The 21,954-nt window shown below is 46.0% G+C and overlaps 1 protein-coding gene across 3 annotated transcripts in view; it reads left to right on the top strand.

The window, feature by feature from the left end:
* The window catches only part of LOC137331265 (rho guanine nucleotide exchange factor 26-like), a 139,157-nt gene that overhangs the window by 95,430 nt on the left and 21,773 nt on the right, over positions 1-21,954 (top strand). For all 3 annotated transcript variants that reach the window (XM_067994924.1, XM_067994923.1, XM_067994926.1), the window contains exon 11: positions 10,460-10,614. In XM_067994924.1, the coding sequence (XP_067851025.1) occupies positions 10,460-10,614 (155 nt within the window). The remainder of the gene's footprint in view (positions 1-10,459; positions 10,615-21,954) is intronic.

Below are 21,954 nucleotides of genomic sequence, written 5' to 3'. Positions count from 1 at the left end.
GAGAAATATTATATCAAAAGTACCTTTAGTTGAACAGAGTAAATACTAGCACTCAGTGAATCGCACTGGCAGAGAATGACAGACACTAGGCACCAGCGAGCCAGATCAGCTTGTAACCAGGGAACTTCCCACAGGGGGAAGTGAGTGGGAGACTTGCAGCCTGACTGGAGTCAGATTAATAGCATATTTAGCATGTCTTGCTAGACTTAAAAGTCCCTGTTGTGCTGTATCGGAGTGCACACTTTACACCGTCTAATGTCCCTGCGTTTTGTGTTCCTATTAGAAATTATATTTTTTTTCCTGAATGTATTTGGTAATCCGTCTGATTCTGCAAATGTTAGAATGGCTTTAAAAACATCCGTTCATCACTAATATATCTATATATAGAATTTAGAATCATAGAAAGGTTACAGCACAGAAGGAGGCCATTCGGTCCATCAAGTCCGCGCCGGCTCTATGCAGGACCAATTCAGCTCGTCCCTTTCCCCGTAGCCCTGCAAATTTTTTCCTTTCAAGTACTCATCCAGTTCCCTTTTGAAGGCCACGATTGAATTTGCCTCCACCACCCCCTCGGGCAGTGTATTCCAGATCCTAACCACTACAGCATAGAAACAGGCCATTTGGCCCAACTGGTCTATGCCGATGTTTATGCTCCACACGAGTCTCCTCTCACTTTACTTCATCTAACTCTATCAGCATATCCTTCTACTCCTTTCTCCCTCGTGCTTATTTAGCTTCCCCTTAAAGGCATCTATGTTATTCACCTCAACTACTCCATGTGGAATCTTTATTGGATTTATTAGTGACTGTCTTACATAGAAACATAGAAAATAGGAGCAAGAGTAGGCCATTCGGCCCTTCGGGCCTGCTCCGCCATTCAAAATGATCATGGCTGATCGTCTAACTCAGTACCCCGTTCCTGCTTTTTCCCCATATCCCTTGATCCCTTTAGCATTAAGAAACATATCTATCTCCTTCTTGAATACATCTAATGACTTGGCCTCCACGGCCTTCTGTGGTAGAGAATTCCATAGGTTCACCACCCTCCTGAGTGAAGAAATTTCTCCTCATCTCGGTTCTAAATGGCATACCCCGTATCCTGAGACTGTGACCCCTGGTTCTGGACTCCCCAGCCATCGGGAACATCCTCCCTGCATCTAGTCTGTCTAGTCCTGTTAGAATTTTATATGTTTTGATACTTATGGCTCCTAGTTTTGGTCTCCCCCACAAGTGAAAACATTTTCTCTACCTCATAATTTTAAAGACCTCCATTGGGTCACTCTTCAGCCTTCTCATTTCAATTTTTCACTCAGCCTGCTCAATCTTTCCCAATAGTTGTAATCTCTCAGTTCTATTATCATCCTTGTAAACCTTTGTTGCACTTTCTCCAGTGTCTCTATATCCTTTTTGTAATATGTATGTATGTACATTTACACATTGTTGACTCAACCCTTTACGAGTTCATAGCATCATTGTAGGCACAGCACAGGAGGAGGCCACCGTGCCTCTGACTCTCTTTGAAAGGGCTATCCAATCAGTCCCACTCCCCTGCTCTTTCCTCAGAGCCCTGTAAATGTTTTTCCTTCAAGTATTCACCTAATTCCCTTTTGAAAGGTACGATTGAATCTGCTTCCATTACCCTTTCAGGCAGTGCATTCCAGATCAATACGACTCGCTGCGTAAAGAAAGGTTTCCTCATGTCGCCTCTGGCTCTTTTGCCGAGGTAGGCATAATCTTCACAGGTAGGCATAATCAACGGATAATCTGTTTTGGTGATGTTGGTTGAGGGATAAGTATTGGGACAACTCCCCTGCTCTTCTTCGAAATAGTGCCATGGGATCTTTTCCGCCCACCTGAGAGGGCAGACGGGACCTCGGTTTAACATCTCCTTCGAAAGACGGCACCTCCCGACAGTGCAGCGGAGGTCCCTCAGTACTCTCCAAGCTGAGTCCGCTGAACAGAGCACTGATTTCTGGTGCACTTCTGGTCTGGAATGTAGTTTGCCACTAATCAGATGGTGCTCCATCTAGTGTTCCTATTGGGAACTGAGAAAATTCATTCAAACGAGGGTCTTGAATGTGAAGCAGCCCCTTTGGCACCTGAGCTTCCAAGAGGTAATTTTCCGAGCTTGCACTGATGAGGGGCTACTGCCGGCTGCACGTGTCAGGAATTTGTAGGCGCACTAGCCATTAGTCACCATCTATAACGGATGGAAAATGGTGAGCAGCGCCTGCAATTTCCCAACGCACACGGCCGACGGTCCGAGAGTCCCACTGGCCGCACGGACTCGGAACATCGTTCCTCTAACCTTCTCATTGGAAACCACTTGAACTTCTTGGCTATCCCACCACAGATTGTCTTGTGAAAACGTAAACCATGCGACGAAACCAACAGCTAAATCCATAGATTGCGTTCTATTTATGGAATGGAACTCACACTGTACGGTGTTAATGCGTTTGTATGAAATTAATTTGTCAGCTATCTTAAGAGTGTTAACCCTTGTGTCTGCTTTTTTGTGTTGTCTTCTTTCATTCACCATTTTCTACATTTGTTCCTCTTTCATTGTTCTGGTTTATTTTCTTTATCTCTAAGACAAGATTTTGAAACCCAAGTTTTAATTTACCTCATCTTCTTTTCTACTCCTTGTAAACACTATGGTCCTCCTGCAGTATCGACCGTAGCTCTTTGACTAGGTTTCTTAATTTCAACAATCCATTCTGCTCTCTTGCTTTCCTCGTTATTTCTTAACCTCCCTTTGTACTCCTTGTTCTGTACTCCCTTCAGCGATTTTTTTCCTCCATTTATTCTGTCTTCTTTTCTAGCCATTCCTTGTGTTTTTTTTAACCCCTTGTGATTATAATATCGCTCCTTCAGCTTTTATTCTGTTAAACCGAGGCCCCGTCCGCGCTCTCAGGTGGACGTAAAAGATCACACGGCACTATTCGAAGAAAAGCAGTGGAGCTCTCCCTGTGTCCTGGCCAATATTTATCCCTCAACCAACACCTAAAACAGATGATCTGGTCATTTATTTAATTGCTGTTTGTGGGACCTTGCTGTGCGTATATTTGACCACGGAGCTTCCTATATCACAACAGTGAGTACACTTCAAAAAATGTACTCCATTGGGTGTAAAGCACTTTGGGATGTCATGAGGTCATGAAAGGTGCTATATAAATGCAAGTCTTTTTTTTAAAGTTCAGGTTCCATTGTATAATTGCTTCCTTTGTTTCCTGTAGTCTTATATTGTTTTTCTGTTTGATATTTATTTTCCTCTCCATATTTAGATTGCTTTGAATCAGTCTCTCATGACTCCTATTTTTTTTTCTCCTTTCATATCCTTCATTTTGCTTCACCTGTCTTTTTTTAACTGCTCTGTAGCTGACTCAGAGTAAACTCTTGAGTCCTTTGCAAAGAATGGTTGTGTTTGGATCAGGATTATGTTTGGGTCAAGATGGCAATGTAACTGGAAATAAAAATTGCCAATTCCTCAAAATCTTGGTGCTGTCTTCAATCCATCTGTTCAGTCGATTCGGGAGCTCGATCCAATCAAACAGAGCAAGGTGCACTCAAGAGGAACATGCATTTCACAAAAGAGTATGCTGCTATTTCCGAGTAATGTCTGGTAGTGGATTGACGAGGCTTAAGGGTTGAATATTTAAAAACAAATATTTAATCCAGGAACATTTATGCTCTGATCAGTAATTATTATTGCATGTTGGGACCAAAATACCCATAGTGGGAACGAACAAGAGTAGACCCAGATTCTGTACTTCAAGGTATTAGTGGATTTTCTGAGGCTTTTTTTTTGTTGATTTTTTTTTCCTTTCTTTTAAACAAAAACCTTTTTGCATTTCTTATTGGAATAAATCTTGCAAGTTAGCGAATCCCTGACGCAGGGCTTTGCACGACAGGCTTGTGCATTTGAAACTCGAGCAGGGTCGGTTAGCACGACCGATTCACAACCCACACGGTTTTCCGCATGGAAAATTATAGGCGCCACAAACCAAGTATTCCGAGCCTCTGTGCTCGAGTTCCTGATACCTGCTTCCATTGCTCAAAGCTCCACACTGGCACATGCCAGCTCATAAAATTCCAGCTCCCAATTCTTTCCCTTATTAAAGTGTAGGCTGCATATAGTGAAACGACCATTTCCGGTCAGAGTGGAGATGATTGGGTAATTCCCCCGCCTGGAGACTGCACCTTGCTCTGTTTGATTGGATTGAGCTCCCGAATGGACTGAACAGATGGGTTGAAGACAGCACCAAGTGACTGGGATTGATTTTACGCACATAATTTGTTAGTAACTATCCTCCACTCATTGCATTTTGCTGGAGAAATCACCCTGCTTTTATCAGGAGAAGTTGCTGTAGTTTCAGTCATGAGTTCTGTTTGCTGTAGTTCATAGAGACTATTTTTAAATAGAGATTCTGTAGACTGTTTGCTGCAGTGCACTGTTTAAATAGATTCTGTTTGCTGAGGAAATAGACTCTGTTTGCTGCGCCTCTAGCAAAACTGTTCCAGTACAGCGACAACACTGGCATCTACCCGACAATGTGGAAAATTGCCCAGGTATGCCCTGTCCACAAAAAGCAAGACAAATCCAATCTGGCCAATTACCGCCCCATCAGTCTACTCTCAATCATCAGCAAAGTGATGGAAGGTGTCGTCGACAGTGCTATCAAGCGGCACTTACTCACTGATCACATGCTCACTGATGCTCAGTTTGGGTTCTGCCAGGACCACTCGGCTCCAGACCTCATTACAGCCTTGGTCCAAACATGGACAAAGGAGCTGAATTCCAGCGGTGAGGTGAGAGTGACTGCCCTTGACATCAAGGCAGCATTTGACCAAGTGTGACACCAAGGAGCCCTGGTAAAATTGAAGTCAATGGGAATCAGGGGGAAAACTCTCCAGTGGCTGGAGTCATACCTAGCACAAAGGAAGATGGTAGTGGTTGTTGGAGGCCAATCACCTCAGCCCCAGGATATTACTGCAGGAGTACCTCAGGACAGTATCCTTGGCCCAACCACCTTTAGCTGCTTCATCAATGACCTTCCCTCCGTCATAAGGTCAGAAATGGGGATGTTCGCTGATGATTGCACAGTGTTCAGTTCCATTCGTATGAAGCAGTCCATGCCTGCATACAGCAAGACCCGGACAACATCCAGGCTTGGGCTCAAAAGTGGCAAGTAACATTCGCGCCAGACAAGTGCCAGGCAATGACCATCTCCAACAAGAGAGAATCTAACCACCTCCCCTTGACATTCAACGGCAGTACCATCACCGAATCTCCCACCATCAACATCCTGGGGGTCACCATTGACCAGAAACTTAAGTGAACCAGCCACATAAATACTGTGGCTACAAGAGCAGGTCAGAGGCTGGGTATTCTGTGGCGAGTAACTCACCTCCTGACTCCCCAAAGCCTTTCCACCATCTACAAGGCACCTAAGAAAGGATATACTTGCCATAGAGAGAGTACAGCGAAGGTTCACCAGACTGATCCCTGGGATGGTAGGACTGTCGTATGAGGAGAGAGTGGGTCGACTCAGCCTGATTTCACTCGATTTTAGAAGAATGAGAGGGGATTTCATTGAAACATATAACATATAAAATTCTGACAGGGCTAGACAGACTGGATGGAGGGAGGATATTTCCCCTGGCTGGGGGGTCCAGAACGAGGGGTCAAAGTCTCAGGATACGGGGTAGGACATTTAGGACTGAGCTGAGGAGAAATTTCTTCACTTTGAAGGTGGTGAACCTGTGGAATTCTCTACCACAGAAGGCTGTGGAGGCCAAGTCACTGAATATATTTAAGAAGGAGCTAGATAGATTTCTAGATACAAAAGGCATCAAGGGGTATGGGGAGAGATTGGGAATATGGTATTGAGATAGAGGATCAGCCATGATCATATTGAATGGCGGAGCAGGCTCGAAGGGCCAAATGGCCTACTCCTGCTCCTATTTTCTATGTTTCTATGTAAGTCAGGAGTGTGATGGAATACTCTCCACTTGCCTGGATGAGTGCAGCTCCAACAACACTAAGGAAGCTCGACACCATCCAGGACAAAGCAGCCTGCTTGATTGGCGCCCCATCCACCACCCTAAACATTCACTCCCTTCACCACTGGCGCACTGTGGCTGCAGTGTGTACCATCCACAGGATGCACTGCAGCAACTCACCAAGGCTTCTTTGACAGCACCTCCCAAACCTGCGACTTCTACCACCTAGAAGGACAAGAGCAGCAGGCACATTGGAACAACATCACCTGCACGTTTCCCTCCAAGTCACACACCATCCCGACTTGGAAATATATCGCCGTTCCTTCATCGGCGCTGGGGCAAAATCCTGGAACTCCCTTCCTAACAGCACTGTGGGAGGACCTTCACCACATGGACTGCAGTGGTTCAAGAAGGCGGCTCACCACCACCTTCTCAAGGGCAATTAGGGATGGGCAGTAAATTCTGGCCTTGCCAGCGATGCCCACATCCCATGAACGGATTTTTTAAAAATAGACTGTTTGCTGTGAGTCCTGCCATAAGTCCCGCCCTGCCTCCAAGTCATTGGCTGACACAGTGGTATCAATAGACACTCTGAACTGTGTACTAATTAATGTTACTATTTTCTCCTTGTCTAATGTTCCTGCCATTGTTCACTTTGTTCCTCTATTTGCTCACTGCTTTCACCTCTAAGATGACCTTTCTCATTCCATTACCTTATTTTGGTACCGAGGTTTCCCATCGTTAACTCGGCTGACCGATTCATGGTGCAGAAGCTAAATGAGCCATGTTGCCTCTTGCGGTGTGTAGATGCTCTGAGCTTGGGACAGGAGGCTGAGGTTTCATGAACCATCTCCTCACTGTGCCAAGATTGGAAGGAGAACGCTCACAAGTTCCTGCCAGTAGCTAGGGACTTGTGAGATCTCGGCTAAACTGGCAGAGTACAAATTGGCATTGCTGTTCTCAATTTCAATGAAACGTTACAATGGGTCCCTTCTATATTTCATTTACCACATCAAAATGTCACTGGGTCTAAGGCTTCACTGTATCGAGAGTGTTGCTTACTGACAGGCTGGCGGAAAAGTAAAGGACAGCAAGTTCAAATTCACTGGATGGTATAAACAGCTCAAATTGAAATGGCTGCATTCTTGACATCAGCTCAAACAGTGATTGAAAACTCCCTCGTTCAAAGGGCATCCTGTTCTCAATTCTTTGCCTCATGTTTTGAACCCGACTTAAAATTGACACCGCATGTTGAGGAAAGAAACATGGTGCTGGAACTGGCTATTTCCGACAGTTATTAAACGAGTTACTGAGGAGACTGCCTTATCAGTAGAGGCACCAGAGCACATCTCAATCGCAGACTTCTCCAGTGCTGAATAATTTCACCTTCACAGGTCTGTCATTCTATCGAGTTATATGGCAGATGAATTGGACGCAGGATACTTTTCATTATAAATGTTATTTGCCTGTATCCAAGTTCACTGTTAATGGTAATGACATTTTCTGTTGGAAAGATCCGCACTATAGGAATGAGTTGTCAAGCTCAGTGGTGTCACTCTGTCCTCCGAGCATCCTTCTTGCACGGTGTATTCTAAGCACCTCGCTCCATATGCCTTCGTCACACTTGCAGCACCATACAGAAACGTGGACTGCACACTGTTTTTCTCTCTCCTCCTCCAGCACCATGTTCAAGTGAGCTGCATAAGGTTCTGATTTCCTCCCATTAATGCACCCATTGACCAGCCAAGCCAATCAGTGTCAACAAGCTAATCTCGGCCAATTACCAGAGCCATCATAGAGCGGGACATGCTCGAGAGGCCAATGCTTTTATTTGAGTTAACCAGGCTCGTGTTATTTGTTGTACGGTGGTGGTGGGGGGGGAAGGAATGCAACCTCCCACTGCTCTCATTATTCAATCTGCAAATCATAGGAAGCAGTTCTTTCATTTTGGCACAAGCAGTGCATTTTATTCAAAGAAGATGTCATTGCTGGCGGAAGAAATCTACAACAGAAAGAAAGGGGTTTGTTTTGTGAAGACCTTCACTTGGGCGCTTCTCTCCCAAGTGTTTGTATTGTTGTAGGTTTGTTCCAGGCTACCTTCCAGCCTTGCACCCTCTGTTCTCATCCAAAACTCTGCTGCCTGTATCCTAACTCGTATTAAGTCCCGTTCACCCATCATCCCCTGTGCTCGCTGACCTATATTGGCTCCCGGTCTGGCAACGCCTCGTTTCAAAAATTCTCACCCTTGTTTACAAATCCCTCCATGGCCTCGCCCCTCCCTATTTCTGTAACCTGCTCCAGCCCTCGTACACTCCGAGATCCCTGCGCTCCTCCGATTCTGATCCCTTGCGCAGCCTCGATTTTCATCGCTCCACCATTGGCGGCCTTACCATCAGCTGCCTCGGCCCTAACCTCTGAAATCCCTTCCCTAAACCACTCTGCCCCTCCACCTCTCTCTCCTCCTTTAAACTTACCTCTTTGACCAAGCTTTTGGTCACCTGTCCTAATATCTCCTTATGTGGCTCGTTGTCAAATTTTGATTCTATGATTCTGTAACGCTCCTGTGAAGTACCTTGGGATGTGAAAGGTGCTATATAAATGCAAGTTGTTGTTGTGTTTCCCCTATTTAGCATGGCAGTTCCAAGCTTATTGTACAACATCCGCTGTTGATGAGCAGTATTTGGAGGGAGAGGGGATGATGCAACCAGTTTAAGTCACAAGGTCACAAGATACATGTTTTTTTAAATCATTTTGGAGACGTGGGCGTTGCTGTGAAGGCCAACATTTATTGCCCATCCCTAGTTGCCCTTGAGAAGGTGGTGGTGGGCCTTCTTCTTGAACCGTTGCAGGCCGTATGGTGAAGACGCAGCCACAGTGCTGTTGGGTAGGGAGTTCCAGGACTTTGACCCAGCGATGATGAAGGGATGGCCGATATACACTCAAGTCGCTGTGGTGTGTGGCTTGGAGGGGAACTTGGAGGCGATGGTGTTCCCATGCACCTGCTGCCCTTGTCCTCCTAGGTCGCGGGTAATAAAGACCATTTGGCCCATCCTAGTTCACCCATCCGGAATGACCCTGCTGCCCCCTATCCAGGATTCTTGCCTCATCACCCTACCCAAGAAAATTCCACATGTTGCTCAGACTTTATGTGATGAAGAGCTTCTTCACATTAGTCAGAAATGTGCCCATAGTCAGTTTGCATCTGTGTCCCTCTGTCATGGTATTGAGTTAAAACGGCGTTACCGATTTAACTTTTCTAAACCTTACCTGTTTAGCTGTCTGAGGTCCTCTGTTAATTGGATATGCAACTTTCTTGAAGTCAATAGAAAGGACACTCGGGAGGGACGGCTGATCCAATATCACCCATTTTACACCACCGCTGAAAGTTAAAATTACCCCCAGGCTGTGACAAAGTCCGAATGGGTTGTTTCCTTACCTTAAGGTCCAGGCAAGCTCTGTAATTTAAATTGCTGGTGATCTTATTAATGTAAACAGTAACGTTTACTTGTAACGTAAAGAAAAACAGTGACGATAAAGATTCTTCGACAGCACCTCCCACCACCACCTAGAAGGACAAGCGGGCAGCAGGTGCATGGATACACCATCACCTCCAAGTTCCCCTCCAAGTCACACACCATCCCGACTTGGAAATATATCGCCGTTCCTTCATCGTCGCTGGGTCAAAATCCTGGAACTCCCTACCTAACAGCACTGTGGGAGAACCTTCACCACACGGACTGCAGCGGTTCAAGAAGGAGGCTCACCACCACCTTCTCAAGGGCAACCAGAAATGGGCAATAAATGTCGACCTTGCTAACGATGCCCAGATTCCCAGAATGAATTTTCTAAAAAAGATATTTTGCCAATTAATTATGTGACTTGTACATGCAGGGTGTTTTTTTTGTCACAGTAGACAGATTGGAAGATTCTCTTCTCCGTTGTGTTGACTCTGTCCATTATTCATGAGAAGTTCTACATCTTCCTGCTGAGCTTCATTGGATTGATGTTTGATTTGTTGTGGCAATATCCTATGTTAAATGGAAAGCTGCATGAGATGTTATTTGCTTATCCGAGAAACCGAAATCCTGAGTGTTCCCGAAGGCGATTGTTTTGACACTAAAAAACAAATTCTTCTGAGAACTGTTAGTCTGAACAGATCATGAATTATTCCCTCACCAGAGGGTTGTACTGGGGTGGAGTCGGGTGGCATTCACAATATAAAGAACTTTATTCATTAAATTGACAGTCACTTCAACCAAATCAGCAGGTGCCCCGCTAAGGCTTATTAGCCTATTGCGGACATACTGATTGAGTTAATTTTATACATACATTCTATTTTTAGTTGAGGTGGCATTCAGCAGATGATACCCACCACTTGCCCTTTGCTCTCTCTCTATCTCTCTCTCCCTCTCTCTCTCTCTCTCTGTTTTGACAGTCTGGTATTTTCTCTCTGCAGCCATTTCCCCTGGTCTCTTCCTCTCGGTGGCTGTCAAAGCGAGGTGAGCTGATGGCGTTCGTCGAGGACACGGGGATTTTTTCCAAACGCACATCCAGGCAGCAAGTGTATTTCTTCCTGTTCAATGACGTCCTTATTGTCACAAAGAAGAAAAGGTGAGTTGGCATCTCCTCCTGCTCTCCTCTCTCCTCTCTCCCTTCTCCTCGCTCCCTTCTCCTCTCTCACTTCCTTCTTTCCTTCTCCTTTCTCCCCCCTCCCTCCTTCCCCCTCCCTTCTCCCTTCTCCTCTCTCCCTTCCTTCTTCTCTCTCCCCTCTCCCTTCTCCCCTCTCCCTCTCTTCCTTCTCCTCTCTCCCTTCCTTCTCCTCTCTCCCTTCCTTCTTCTCTCTCCCCTCTCCCTTCTCCTCTCTCTCTTCCTTCTTCTCTCTCCCCTCTCCCTTCTCCCCTCTCCCTTCTCCCCTCTCCCTTCTCCCCTCTCCCTTCTCCTCTCTCCCCTCTCCTCTCTCCCTCCCTTCTCTCTTCGCCTCTCCTCTCTTCCTTCTCCCTTCTCCTCTCCTCTCTCTCCTCTCTTCCTTCTCCCTTCTCTCCTCTCCTGACTGTATTGACTCCTCACTTGGATATAGTTCCATAGGTGGCAGATGCCCTTTGCAGTAAGTGTCGGCAGGCTATTCAACCACAAAGATTTACCAGAAACCTCACCTGATGTGTACACTGTTGGAAGAAGTCTCTGGAAAGCAGCATCATGGGAACACCATCCCCTCCAAGCCACACACCAGGGCACATACTCCCATTCCTTCACTATTGCTGGATCAACAGGAATTCCCTACCAGACACCATCATGAAAGTACCTTCACCACAAGGACTGCAGCGGTTCAAGAAGAAGGTTCACCACAACCTTCTCAGGGCAACCAGTGATGGGCAATAAATGCCGGCCCACCCTGCCCACAAATAATAATTTTTAAGAAGTCAGGGGCAAGAATCTGGGCCAATATTCCCCTTCCTTATTTAAAGAGCACTGAGGGTCCTACCACCACCTCGGTTGAGATCTTCCAGCTCAGCACAGATCGGGGATGGAATGTGAGACGTACCTGATCTGTATGGCTCAGCCCGCTCATTTCCTGGGCCATCGAGGATTTCCCAAACCATCCGTTGTGACATTCAAACATTCAGGCCCTCCAGTTATTACTTTTAAATAGGCCACATTGTTGCATGATCAGAGGAGAATGTTAAGCAGGGCAATAACTCAATGTTTGTTTATCATCACACATCAGCACCATTGGAATGCTCATTTCTCAGAAATATTTGTCAATGATGCTACTTGTGGAAAAATAAGAACAGTGCACATTGTGTTCAGGACATAGTGATCGTATAATTTGGGGAACATTTTAGGGATTTGTTTACTTGCTATTATAGTTTCTGGAACTCTTTGCCTTGTAAAGAGAAGGGAAAACGCTGCTATGGAAATGGGAGGTTAAAAAGGGCCTTTGTCACGTTAGTTTTAAATGCCCAAACTAATCGAGTGGAAGGCTGTTATTGACTGTCATTTTCTGGACTGCTTTCAAGCGGATGCTGTAAACATCCAACATATATCAGAACCAGATGTTCCACAGCAACTCAGAAAGCCAACTGGTGTACGTGCCCTGATTTTCACTCGTTGCTGCATGCTGACACAATAGCAGACTTGCGTTTATAAGAAGCAGGTTTTATAATGGCTATTGACTCACCACCCCTGATTGCTCAGATATTTTCTTTTGTTTACAAATGTTGGTGACACTGGCAAGGCTGCATTTATTGTCCATCCTTAGGTGCCCTGAGAAGGTGTTGGTGGACCAGCTCCTTGTACCACTGAGGTCCTTGTGCTCCCACAATGGTGTTAGTTGGGGAGGTCCAGGATATTAGGAAGTAGGCCATTCAGCCCTTTGAGCCTGCCATTCATTTAGATCATGGCTGATCTGTACCTCAACTCCATTTACCCACCTTAGCTCCACTAGAAGAGTCAGCCTAGATTAAATGCTTAAGTCTCTGGAATGGGACTTGAACCTACAACCTTCTAACTGAGAGTGCGACCAACTGAGCCACAGCTGAGGTTGTTCTATTTGTAGGCAGGTAACCTGTGTCAAGGCCTCTGCCATGCCATTCTCTAACCACCTAGCGACGAATAAGGCTGGGCCCAAGAGATTTCTCCTCTGATTGTTCCTTTGAAAAATAATTAGTGAGAAGGCCCTTCAACAGCACAAGAACAGAGCCAGAAAGTGAGGCTGATGTATGTTGCGAAAGATGACATACTGTAGACCCATTAGTGGGCAGTTGTTACCGTTTGAAAAAGGTTGATGGTAATGGATGAAGAGGAAGGAAAAGAGGAACGTGACTCAGTGCTGTGATGGAATGGGCAGACGTAACTTCAGGGGTTGCTGCAGTCCACTTGTGTAGAGATCAGGAATCATGGAGTGCACTGATCATCACCTGAATGGAGAAGGGACATAGAAAGCGAGAATGAGAAAGCCCCCTCTGTCCCTGAGGGCAGGAGTCTGGGAAGGTGATGTCTCATGTGGCAAATAACGGGCCCAAATTGCCATCATTCCACTGTGCAAAACAGCCTATTGAGCCTCACACTAAATAAAGATGTAGTCAGTGCTTTCTGTGATGGGGGCCCTGGACATTTGTGAAGTATTTACCATTGGGAAATACTCCAGATGGAGCAAGCCAGCAATCTTTTATATTTGTGACCACAGTCTCCGAATGAAGTTCAGAAAGTTTGGGATTAAACTTCTACAGCTACATAATCGTTCCTCACTCCTGCTCTTCTTCCCGAACTGGAACTAAGCCCCAGTGGTGAAGTCATTCCTTTCATTGCGTTACTCGCCCTTCTTTCCGTTTAATTACTTTGAATGTTTCTCATCTGTTTCTGATTGCGATGGTCTGAGGTACTTTAATAAGGCCACCTGACCTGCCAGGGTAGCAGGCTTCCTGCTAAGAATTATGGGCAAATATAACCAATCTCATCTTGGACTCAAACTCTCCTCTGTGAAGCATGGCACTGCACCATAACCCACAGTGAAGTCATTAAACTTGAGAGAGACTTTCAAACAGGAAGAGTTCCTGATTTTAGAATGAAGCCATAAGTCTTTGCTGAGAAAACAGATGTCTTTTTTTTTTCGGTGGTGTTGGTTGAGGGAGGAATGCTAACCAGGATACCAGAACATCCTGCTCTTCACATGGTGCCATGGTGATCCTTTAGGTCCACCTGAAAAGGCTGGCAGAGCCTTGGTTTAAGGTCTCTGCTGAAAGACCCACCTCGAACAAAGCAGCATTCCCTCAGTATCGCACTGAAAGGTCAGTCTAGATTGTACATTCCTGAAGTGAAGTTTGAACCCACAATTTTCGGACTCAAAGGTGAGAGTGCTACCAATTAAGCCAAACTAACATTGTCTAAACGTGTTGGCCATGGCCCAGTGGGTAGCACTCGTGTCACTGGGTCAGAAAAGGTTGTGGGTTCAAGTCCCAATCCAGCAGACTTAAGCACAAAATTCTAGTACTGAGGGAGTGCTGCACTGCCGGAGGTGCCGTCTTTCGGATGAGACGTTAAACCGAGGCCCTGCCTGTCCTCTCAGGTGGACGTAAAAGATCCCATGACCGTATTTGGAAGAAGAGCAGAGGAGGTGTGCTGGTCAATATTTATCCCTCAAACAAGATCACTGAAACAGGTCATTTATCACATTGCTGTTTGTGGGACCTTGCTGTGCGCAAATTACTGTGTTTTCCTACGTAATGGCAATGACCGCATTTCAGAAGCAATTAATTGGCTGTCAGGTGCTTTGGAATGTCCTGAGGATGTGAAAGGCACTATATAAATATCGTGTCTTCCTTTCTTTAGCCTCTAACGGAGGGAGCTTGTGGGATCTGGAGACGAGGCTGGTGCCAATTGTGCAACTCAGCTTGTCAGTCATTTAGATTTAGAAGGGAGGACAACCCTTACAGAAAGGCCGGACTGGGGGAGATCGGCAACACAAACTCCAATCAATGTTGAGTCAATATTGAGTCCCTACTTTCAAAAAAACCATAGGGACAGGAAACACTGTACTTGTACCAAAACTGCATTCAAATCTTAGAAATAATGAACTTTATTTGTTAACCTCATCAAAATTAGCACAGAGAGGAGAACATTCATTCCATATAGAATTACATAGAATTTACAGCACAGAAATAGGCCATTCGGCCCAACAGGCCTATGCTCCACACGAGCCTCCTCCAACCTTACTTCATCTAACCCTTTCAATATATCCTTCCCTTCCTTTCTCCCTCACGTGTTTATCTAGCATCCCCTTAAATACATCTATGCTATTCGCCTCAACTACTCCTTGTGGTAGCGAGTTCCACATTCTAACCACTCTCTGAGCAAAGAAGTTTCTCCGACCCACAAGGCAGTGAGATGAAGGGTTGCTGTTATTACTGTACTTTGCGCTGGGGCAGTTTCAATGCTCAGTTCTGTAAAAAGTGGTGATATCGCTCAGGTGGCAGGTTCTACACTAAAGCCAGTTGGAGTGAGGCCTTTTCCAAGGGGTCATCTTGGATTACAGCCGCAACTGCAGTATATCGCCAATCTAGTGCAAATTTTTGAAAGTATCCTGAATCTTTTCAATTGTCGCCGCGGAGCGAATGTTTGTCCGCGCTCTCCTAGTATTTAAATTTAGCCACTGGGGTAAAACAGAGCTCGGTGCAGGTATCCCATTGACTACCGATCCTAGATCAGTAACTGCAGTAAAATAACAATGGCAACTTGCATTTATATAGCACTTTTAATGTAGTAAAATGTCCCAAGGCGCTCCACAGGAGTGTTATCGTGCAAAATTTGACACCGAGCCACATAAGGAGATATTAGGACAGGTGACCAAAGCTTGGTCAAAGAGGTAGGTTTTAAGGAGCGTCGTAAAGCAGTACGAATTGATAGAAGAGAATAGCCCCGATTTTAGCCTAAAACGCCCGACCAGCACAGGTCAATTAAGTCAACGGAGAGTAAAATCGGACAAGGTGCAAAACGGGTGCCCAACCCGGAACTGGCCCAATCTGGCCATGGTTAAAATAAGGGCTAACATGGAGCAAAGAGGCAATGACAGAGAAGGTGTTCACTGATCCCTGAGGCAAATCTAACGACTGACACTGGAATGTCAACAAGGCAGCAAGGAAGAATTTAAATGAATGGAAAAAGATGTCAAGAGTTTCATTGAAGAACAAAAAAAGAGGCAAGTCTGTTATTTTAAATCGCAGAATGAACTGTACACTAAACAACCTCAGAGCCAGAGTGTTGAACAATCTTGTAAGCTGTATTAAAATAACACTTAATGATTTCCAGCTACACTTTATAAGCCAATAAAATGTTGGAAAAGTTTGCTTTGGTATCTGGAACAATGCAAGTACCATAAAGCCTGGTCTATAGGTCACACCTTCATGTATATTTTTATATTCTATATGTATACATGGCTAGAACAGGTGGGAATTAAAGGGGTTTCACTCAGGAGGTGGTAATGTGCATTGGAACTACAACGTATGGCGCCTCTGCAGAGACAGTGGGAGTTTGATGTGTGTCTGGGTGATTGTGTCCAGGGGGTTTAAGGGAGGGGAGTGCAATCTTTTACATCCACCTGAGAGAACAGACTGGGCATCAGTTTAATATCTCATCCGAAAGACAACGCCTCTGACAGTGCAGCATTCCCTCAGTACTGCACTGGGAGTGTCAGTCTGGATTATGTGCTCAGGTCCCCAGAGTGGGACTTGAACCCACAATCTATTGACTCAGAGGCAAAAATGCTACCCACTGAGCCAAGGCTGACACTTAAAACTGTCAAAAGCGCATAAAAGAAAGGAAGGAAGGCTGAGATTCCCTGTCATTCCAATTCCAGGAGCTGCGGATTTACTAAAAAAAATTTCCCTCAACAGTTATCCACTAATTGATTACTCCCCCCTTCCAAAAGGGAGTACTTGACCAGTGACCTTAAAGGGACAGGTCAGATTAAGCACAGATCTTAGCAGCTAAAAGTCGCACATCCTGCTCCAGAGGCCCACACTATCCACGAGCAATGCCACGGGAGCGCAGCCAGTTTGGTTAAATATCGGAAGCATGCTGTCAAATCTGTTGTAATCATACGGCTGTCACACGTCACACGTGTCGTCCCCCCCCCCCCACAACAGATGTCACGCTGACGGAAAATTTTGTTCGTTGCACACGCACAAAAAAACAAAAAGAGAATGTAGAGAGACTGAAATTGAGGTAAATATCCGAGAGACATTCTCTTCAGAAACTATATATAGCTTCGACACAATTGAAAGGATTAATTTGAAACAGGTTCATTGGGATTCCAGCCATTCACACAGCCATGGCAAGTGACAGTGATCAGGGGAGGAGCTGGCTGCTGACGTAGATTACATAGAGTGACATGGAACGTTACAGCACAGAAGGAGGCCATTCGGCCCATCGTGCCTGTGGCGGCTCTTTGAAAGAGCGATCGAATTAGTCCCACTCCCCTGCTAGTCCCCATAACCCTGCAAATTTTTCCTTTTCAAGTATTTATCCCATTCCCTCTTGCAAGTTACTATTGAATCTGCTTCCACCACCCTTTCAGGCAGCGCATTCCAGATCATAACAACTCGCTGTGTAAAAAAATGTATTTTTTTTCGTTCATGGGATGTGGGCGTCGCTGGCAAGGCCAGCATTTATTGCCCATCCCTAATTGCCCTTGAGAAGGTGGTGGTGAGCCGCCTTCTTGAACCACTGCAGTCCGTGTGATGAAAGTTCTCCCACAGTGCTGTTAGGAAGGGAGTTCCAGGATTTTGACCCAGCGACAATGAGGGAACGGCGATATATTTCCAAGTCGGGATGGTGTGTGACTTGGAGGGGAACGTGCGGGTGGTATTGTTCCCATGTGCCTGCTGCTCTTGTCCTTCTAGGTGGTAGAGGTCGCGGGTTTGGGAGGTGCTGTCGAAGAAGCCTTGGTGAGTTGCTGCAGTGCATCCTGTGGATGGTACACACTGCAGCCACGGTGCGCTGGTAGTGAAGGGAGTGAATGTTTAGGGTGATGGATGGGGTGCCAATCAAGCGGGCTGCTTTGTCCTGGATGGTGTCGAGCTTCTTGAGTGTTGTTGGAGCTGTACTCATCCAGACAAGTGGAGAGTATTCCATCACACTCCTGACTTGTGCCTTGTGCCTTGTAGATGGTGTAAATTGCTCCTCATCTCCCCTCCCCTGGTTACTGACCCTCCTGCCAGTGGAAACAGTTTCTCCCTTTTTACTCTATTAAAACCCTTCATAATTTTGATCACCTCTATTAAATCTCCCCTTAACCTTCTCTGCTCTAAGGAGAACAATCCCAGCTTCTCTAGACTCTCCACATAACTGAAGTCCTTCATCCCTAAATATGAACTGAAAGCAAAAAGATTGTGTTTGCGTTCAGTGGAGCAGGTAGAAAAATCATTCCTAGGCTCTCCAGCCCTCCACCTTGATTGGGGCACATTTCCCAGTGGGGGAGACATTTCTCCCTGCTTCTAAGATGACCCCTTGACCCTGACCGTGTGTCCGGGTCAAGGGTCATTGACATGTAGGAGACAGTCTCCCTGGCCTTTAACCAGTCTGGCTCTGGCTTTGGGGAGCCTATCGCAGGGGGTGAGGAGGCAGCTGGAGAGCCACCCATTTAAAAAATGAAATGGTCGTCTCCTGCAAATCTGTATCTGGGGGCTTTTGCGCAGACCCCCTCTTCACTTTTGACCCCAGCCCTTTCCTCTGCCGGCCTCTGACCCCAGCGGGGGGCCTAACGGGCAGACCCTGAGGCTAAAATTCACGACCAGGGCCCGTCAGGCAACCCCCGAGGTCAACGTCCACAACCTCGGGGCCTATCAGGCAGCCCCGAGACCAAAGTTCACGACCCCGGGGCCCATCAAGCAACCCCGAGACCAAAGTTCACGACCCCGGGGTCTATCAGGCAGCCCCTGAGGCCAATGCACAAAGAGTTCACTTATGCATCCCCCACATAAACCCAGAATACCCTATTTTTAGCTTCAAATTCAAACTGTCCTTATTACTCCCAAAATTACACTCTTGACAAGTTCACACAGGCAGTTTCCATCATAAATACTGACATAGAAATTTATAATGAAATGTGCACGTTATAGGTATGAAATTTTTTTTAAAAGACAATAAATTTAACACAGTGCAAAAGGCTTCTGAAATTAAGGATTACACTGCATAGGACTCTTGAGAGGCTCTGTCCCTTTAAAAGGGGCCTCGTGAATTCTGGGATTGGGGGCTGAATGTCCTGAGTGAATCCATGGAGATGGCAAATTAGAAGAGTATGCTGATAGGGTTAGATGAAGTAGGGGTTGGAGGAGGCTCGTGTGGGAGCGTAAACCATTTGGGCCGAATGGCCTGTTTCTGTGCTGTACATTCTATGCAATTCTATGTAGTTTCAGTCCTGGAGGCCTGCGGCTTTAAGCCCAGTCTCTTGCAAAGCGCTCGGACGCCTGTAATTGGGCGCTCCAGCTCTGTTTGTGCAGCCTCCCCGACCAATTAAGAATGACTTAAGGGGTTTGAGAGTGTAAACAGACCCGCGTTGATTGAAAGCAGCTTGCAGTGGTCGGGCGGGCGGTGAGTCTGTGAGCAGCGAAGTCTCGGAGTTCTCTTTATCTCGGGGAAGTTCCACCGAGTGGCCCGAGATGAACGGCAGAAGTTAGAATTAATGACGTTGAGGAGGCCTTGTTATCTCTGTGGCAATGTTTGTCTTTGACTGAGGAATTGCAGCTCCTTTAACTCTGGGGAGCTTGGCTCACGATGGAGCTGCTGAAGCATTGTCTTTACATGTGGGAGCAGCTGAATGAAAGTTCATTTCATTAACGGTGGTGTCTTGTTTTGGGGAATTGGTGTGCCTCAGTGCCTGGGTTGGGAAGGGGGGGGGAATGGGGTGGGTGGAACAATCATTTCCCCTCTGGAACCTGGGCCCAAATCCAGACCAGAATTTGTTGGATTGAAAAAGTGCTACCGAGGGTGAGTGGGGGGGAAGATTGCTGAATTATCTCTGCAGCCCTGTGATCAGTCCCAGGTTTGCTGCATCCTTTTAAGGTGCTCTTACACTCGACTCTCCCTGCTGGGAGAGTGACCTTCACGCTCCAATCTCCCTCTTTTGTACATCTCGATCTCTGGGTGCCGCTGTGTAACGTAAAGACCCATTCAAAAAGAAAGAACTTGCATTTACATAGCGCCTTTCACGTCCTCAGGACGTCCCAAAACGCTTTACAGCCAATTAAGTACTTTTGAAGTGTAGTCGCTGTTATAATGTAGGAAACTCAGCAGCCAATTTGTGCACAGCAAGATCCCATAAACAGTAATGGGATAATGACCAGATACTCTGTTTTAGTGATGTTGGTTGAGGGATAAACATTGGCCAGGACACTGGGGAGAACTCCCCTGCACTAGTTCAGATATTGCCGCGGGATCATTTACGTCCACCTCAGAGAGCAGACGGGGCCTCAGTTTAAGTTCTCATTCGAAAGACGGCACCTCCAACAGTGCAGCGGTCCCTCTGTACTGCACTGGAGTGCCAGCCTAGATTTTGTGCTTAAGTGGGACTTAAACCCACAACCTACTGACTCAGAGGCGAGAGTGCTACCCACTGAGACACGGCTGACACCGTAAAATGTCCCAAGGCACTTCACAGGTGCGTGATCAGACAGAAGGACTGGCTAATGTTTCAGGCACAGACCCTTCGTCTAAATACAAGAAAAGGTCTAGGGGGATATTTTATGAAATAGGTTTCCTCATACCGGTCTCTGTGTGATGGGAGCATACTTCAAATGGAGGGGAAATCGTGTGGGCCACAAAATGGCCACTCTGATCTCCAAGCCTGGATACCTGATATGTGCTCTTGTTGCATGACGTTCTGTGCCAGAATTTGTAAAATTTACCTAACAGCTCATTATTGATGGTTTTCCATTGACTTTGTCCTAAGTATGAAGCAGGATGCCAATTTACATCATCTATTGCCAACATCTATTTACATATCAGTCTTGCAGGTGAACATGGAAGATCGCTCAGGAGGAATTATCTTATTGCACCGTGGGCGGTCGGGTGTGTTCTGGTAATGCACTGGTTAATGTTTCCGCTCATTAACCAGTGCGTTGCTTTAAATGATCTTTAACCCACGAGTTAACGATTGGCCGTATTCGAGAAGTTTTGCATGAAACAGTTAACCGATGCGTTAACAGTAGAAATTAAGGCCTCCTGTGTTTGGCTTGTATTCGGTGACTTTATTTTCTCGAAGTGGCCCAGTCTTCGTGAAAAAATATTTGGCAGACGTTCTTCTGTTATGGTCAGTGATAATCAGTGTTTTGCCTACGAGAACTGCTTTCCTTTATATAGCATCTTTAATGTCAAAAAGCATCCCAAAGCACTTAACAGGAGCAACAACAACTTGCATTGATATAGCGTCTTTAACGTAGTAAAACGTCCTGAGGCACTTCACAGGAGTGATTATCAAACAAAATTTGACACCGAGCCACATAAGGAGATATTAGGACAGGTGACCAAAAGCTTGGTCAAAGAGGTAGGTTTTAAGGAGCGTTTTAAAGGAGGAGAGAGAGGTAGAGGAGTTTAGGGAGGGAATTCCAGAGCTTTATGGCCTAGGCAGCTGAAGGCACGGCCGCCAATTAAGCAACAACCAGACATCGAGCAGCGGAGGTCAAAGACATAGGACAGAATTTTCAACTTCAGCGGGTTGTAAACTGGGCCAACAAAGTTTGGAGTCAATGGGTTTCCAACATTACAACAGTGACTACACTTCAAAAGCACTTTCTTGCCTGTAAAGCGCTTTGGGAGGTTCTGAGGTCATGATAGGGGCTATAGAAATGTAACTTAGAACCATAGAAAAAATACAGCACAGAAGGGGGCCATTCAGCCCATCGTGTCCACGTCGGCTCGAAGAACAACCAGGTGCCCATTCTAATCCCACCTTCCAGCACCCGGTCCGTAGCCCTGCAGCTTACAGCACTTTAGGTGCAGGTCCAGGTACTTTTTAAAAGAGTTGAGGGTCCCTGCCTCTACCACCAATTCGGGCAGCAAATTCCATACACCCACCACCCTCTGGGTAAAAAAGTTTTTCCTCATGTCCCCTCTAATCCTTCCGCCAATCAGCTTAAATCTATGTCCTCTAGTTCTTGAACTCTCCACAAGGGGAAACAGGTACTTCCTGTCTACTCTATCTTGGCCCCTCATAATTTTGTACACCTCAATCAAGTCTCCCCTCAGCCTCCACTGCTCCAAGGAAAACAACCCCAGCCTATCCAATCTCTCCTCGTAGCTGCAATTTTCAAGCCCTGGCAACATTCTTGTAAATCTATTTCTTTCTTTCTTTCTCTCTCTTATAATCAGGCGAGGTGTATAATCGCCGACCACCCCACTGTCACACGACTTAAGCCCTCTGCAAATTTGAAAGTTTTGAGGAGGTTTTTTTTTTCAAAT

The sequence above is a fragment of the Heptranchias perlo genome, chromosome 13, assembly GCF_035084215.1.
Source record: "Heptranchias perlo isolate sHepPer1 chromosome 13, sHepPer1.hap1, whole genome shotgun sequence".
Taxonomy (NCBI): domain Eukaryota; kingdom Metazoa; phylum Chordata; class Chondrichthyes; order Hexanchiformes; family Hexanchidae; genus Heptranchias; species Heptranchias perlo.
This window is presented reverse-complemented; position numbering and strand designations above follow the sequence as displayed.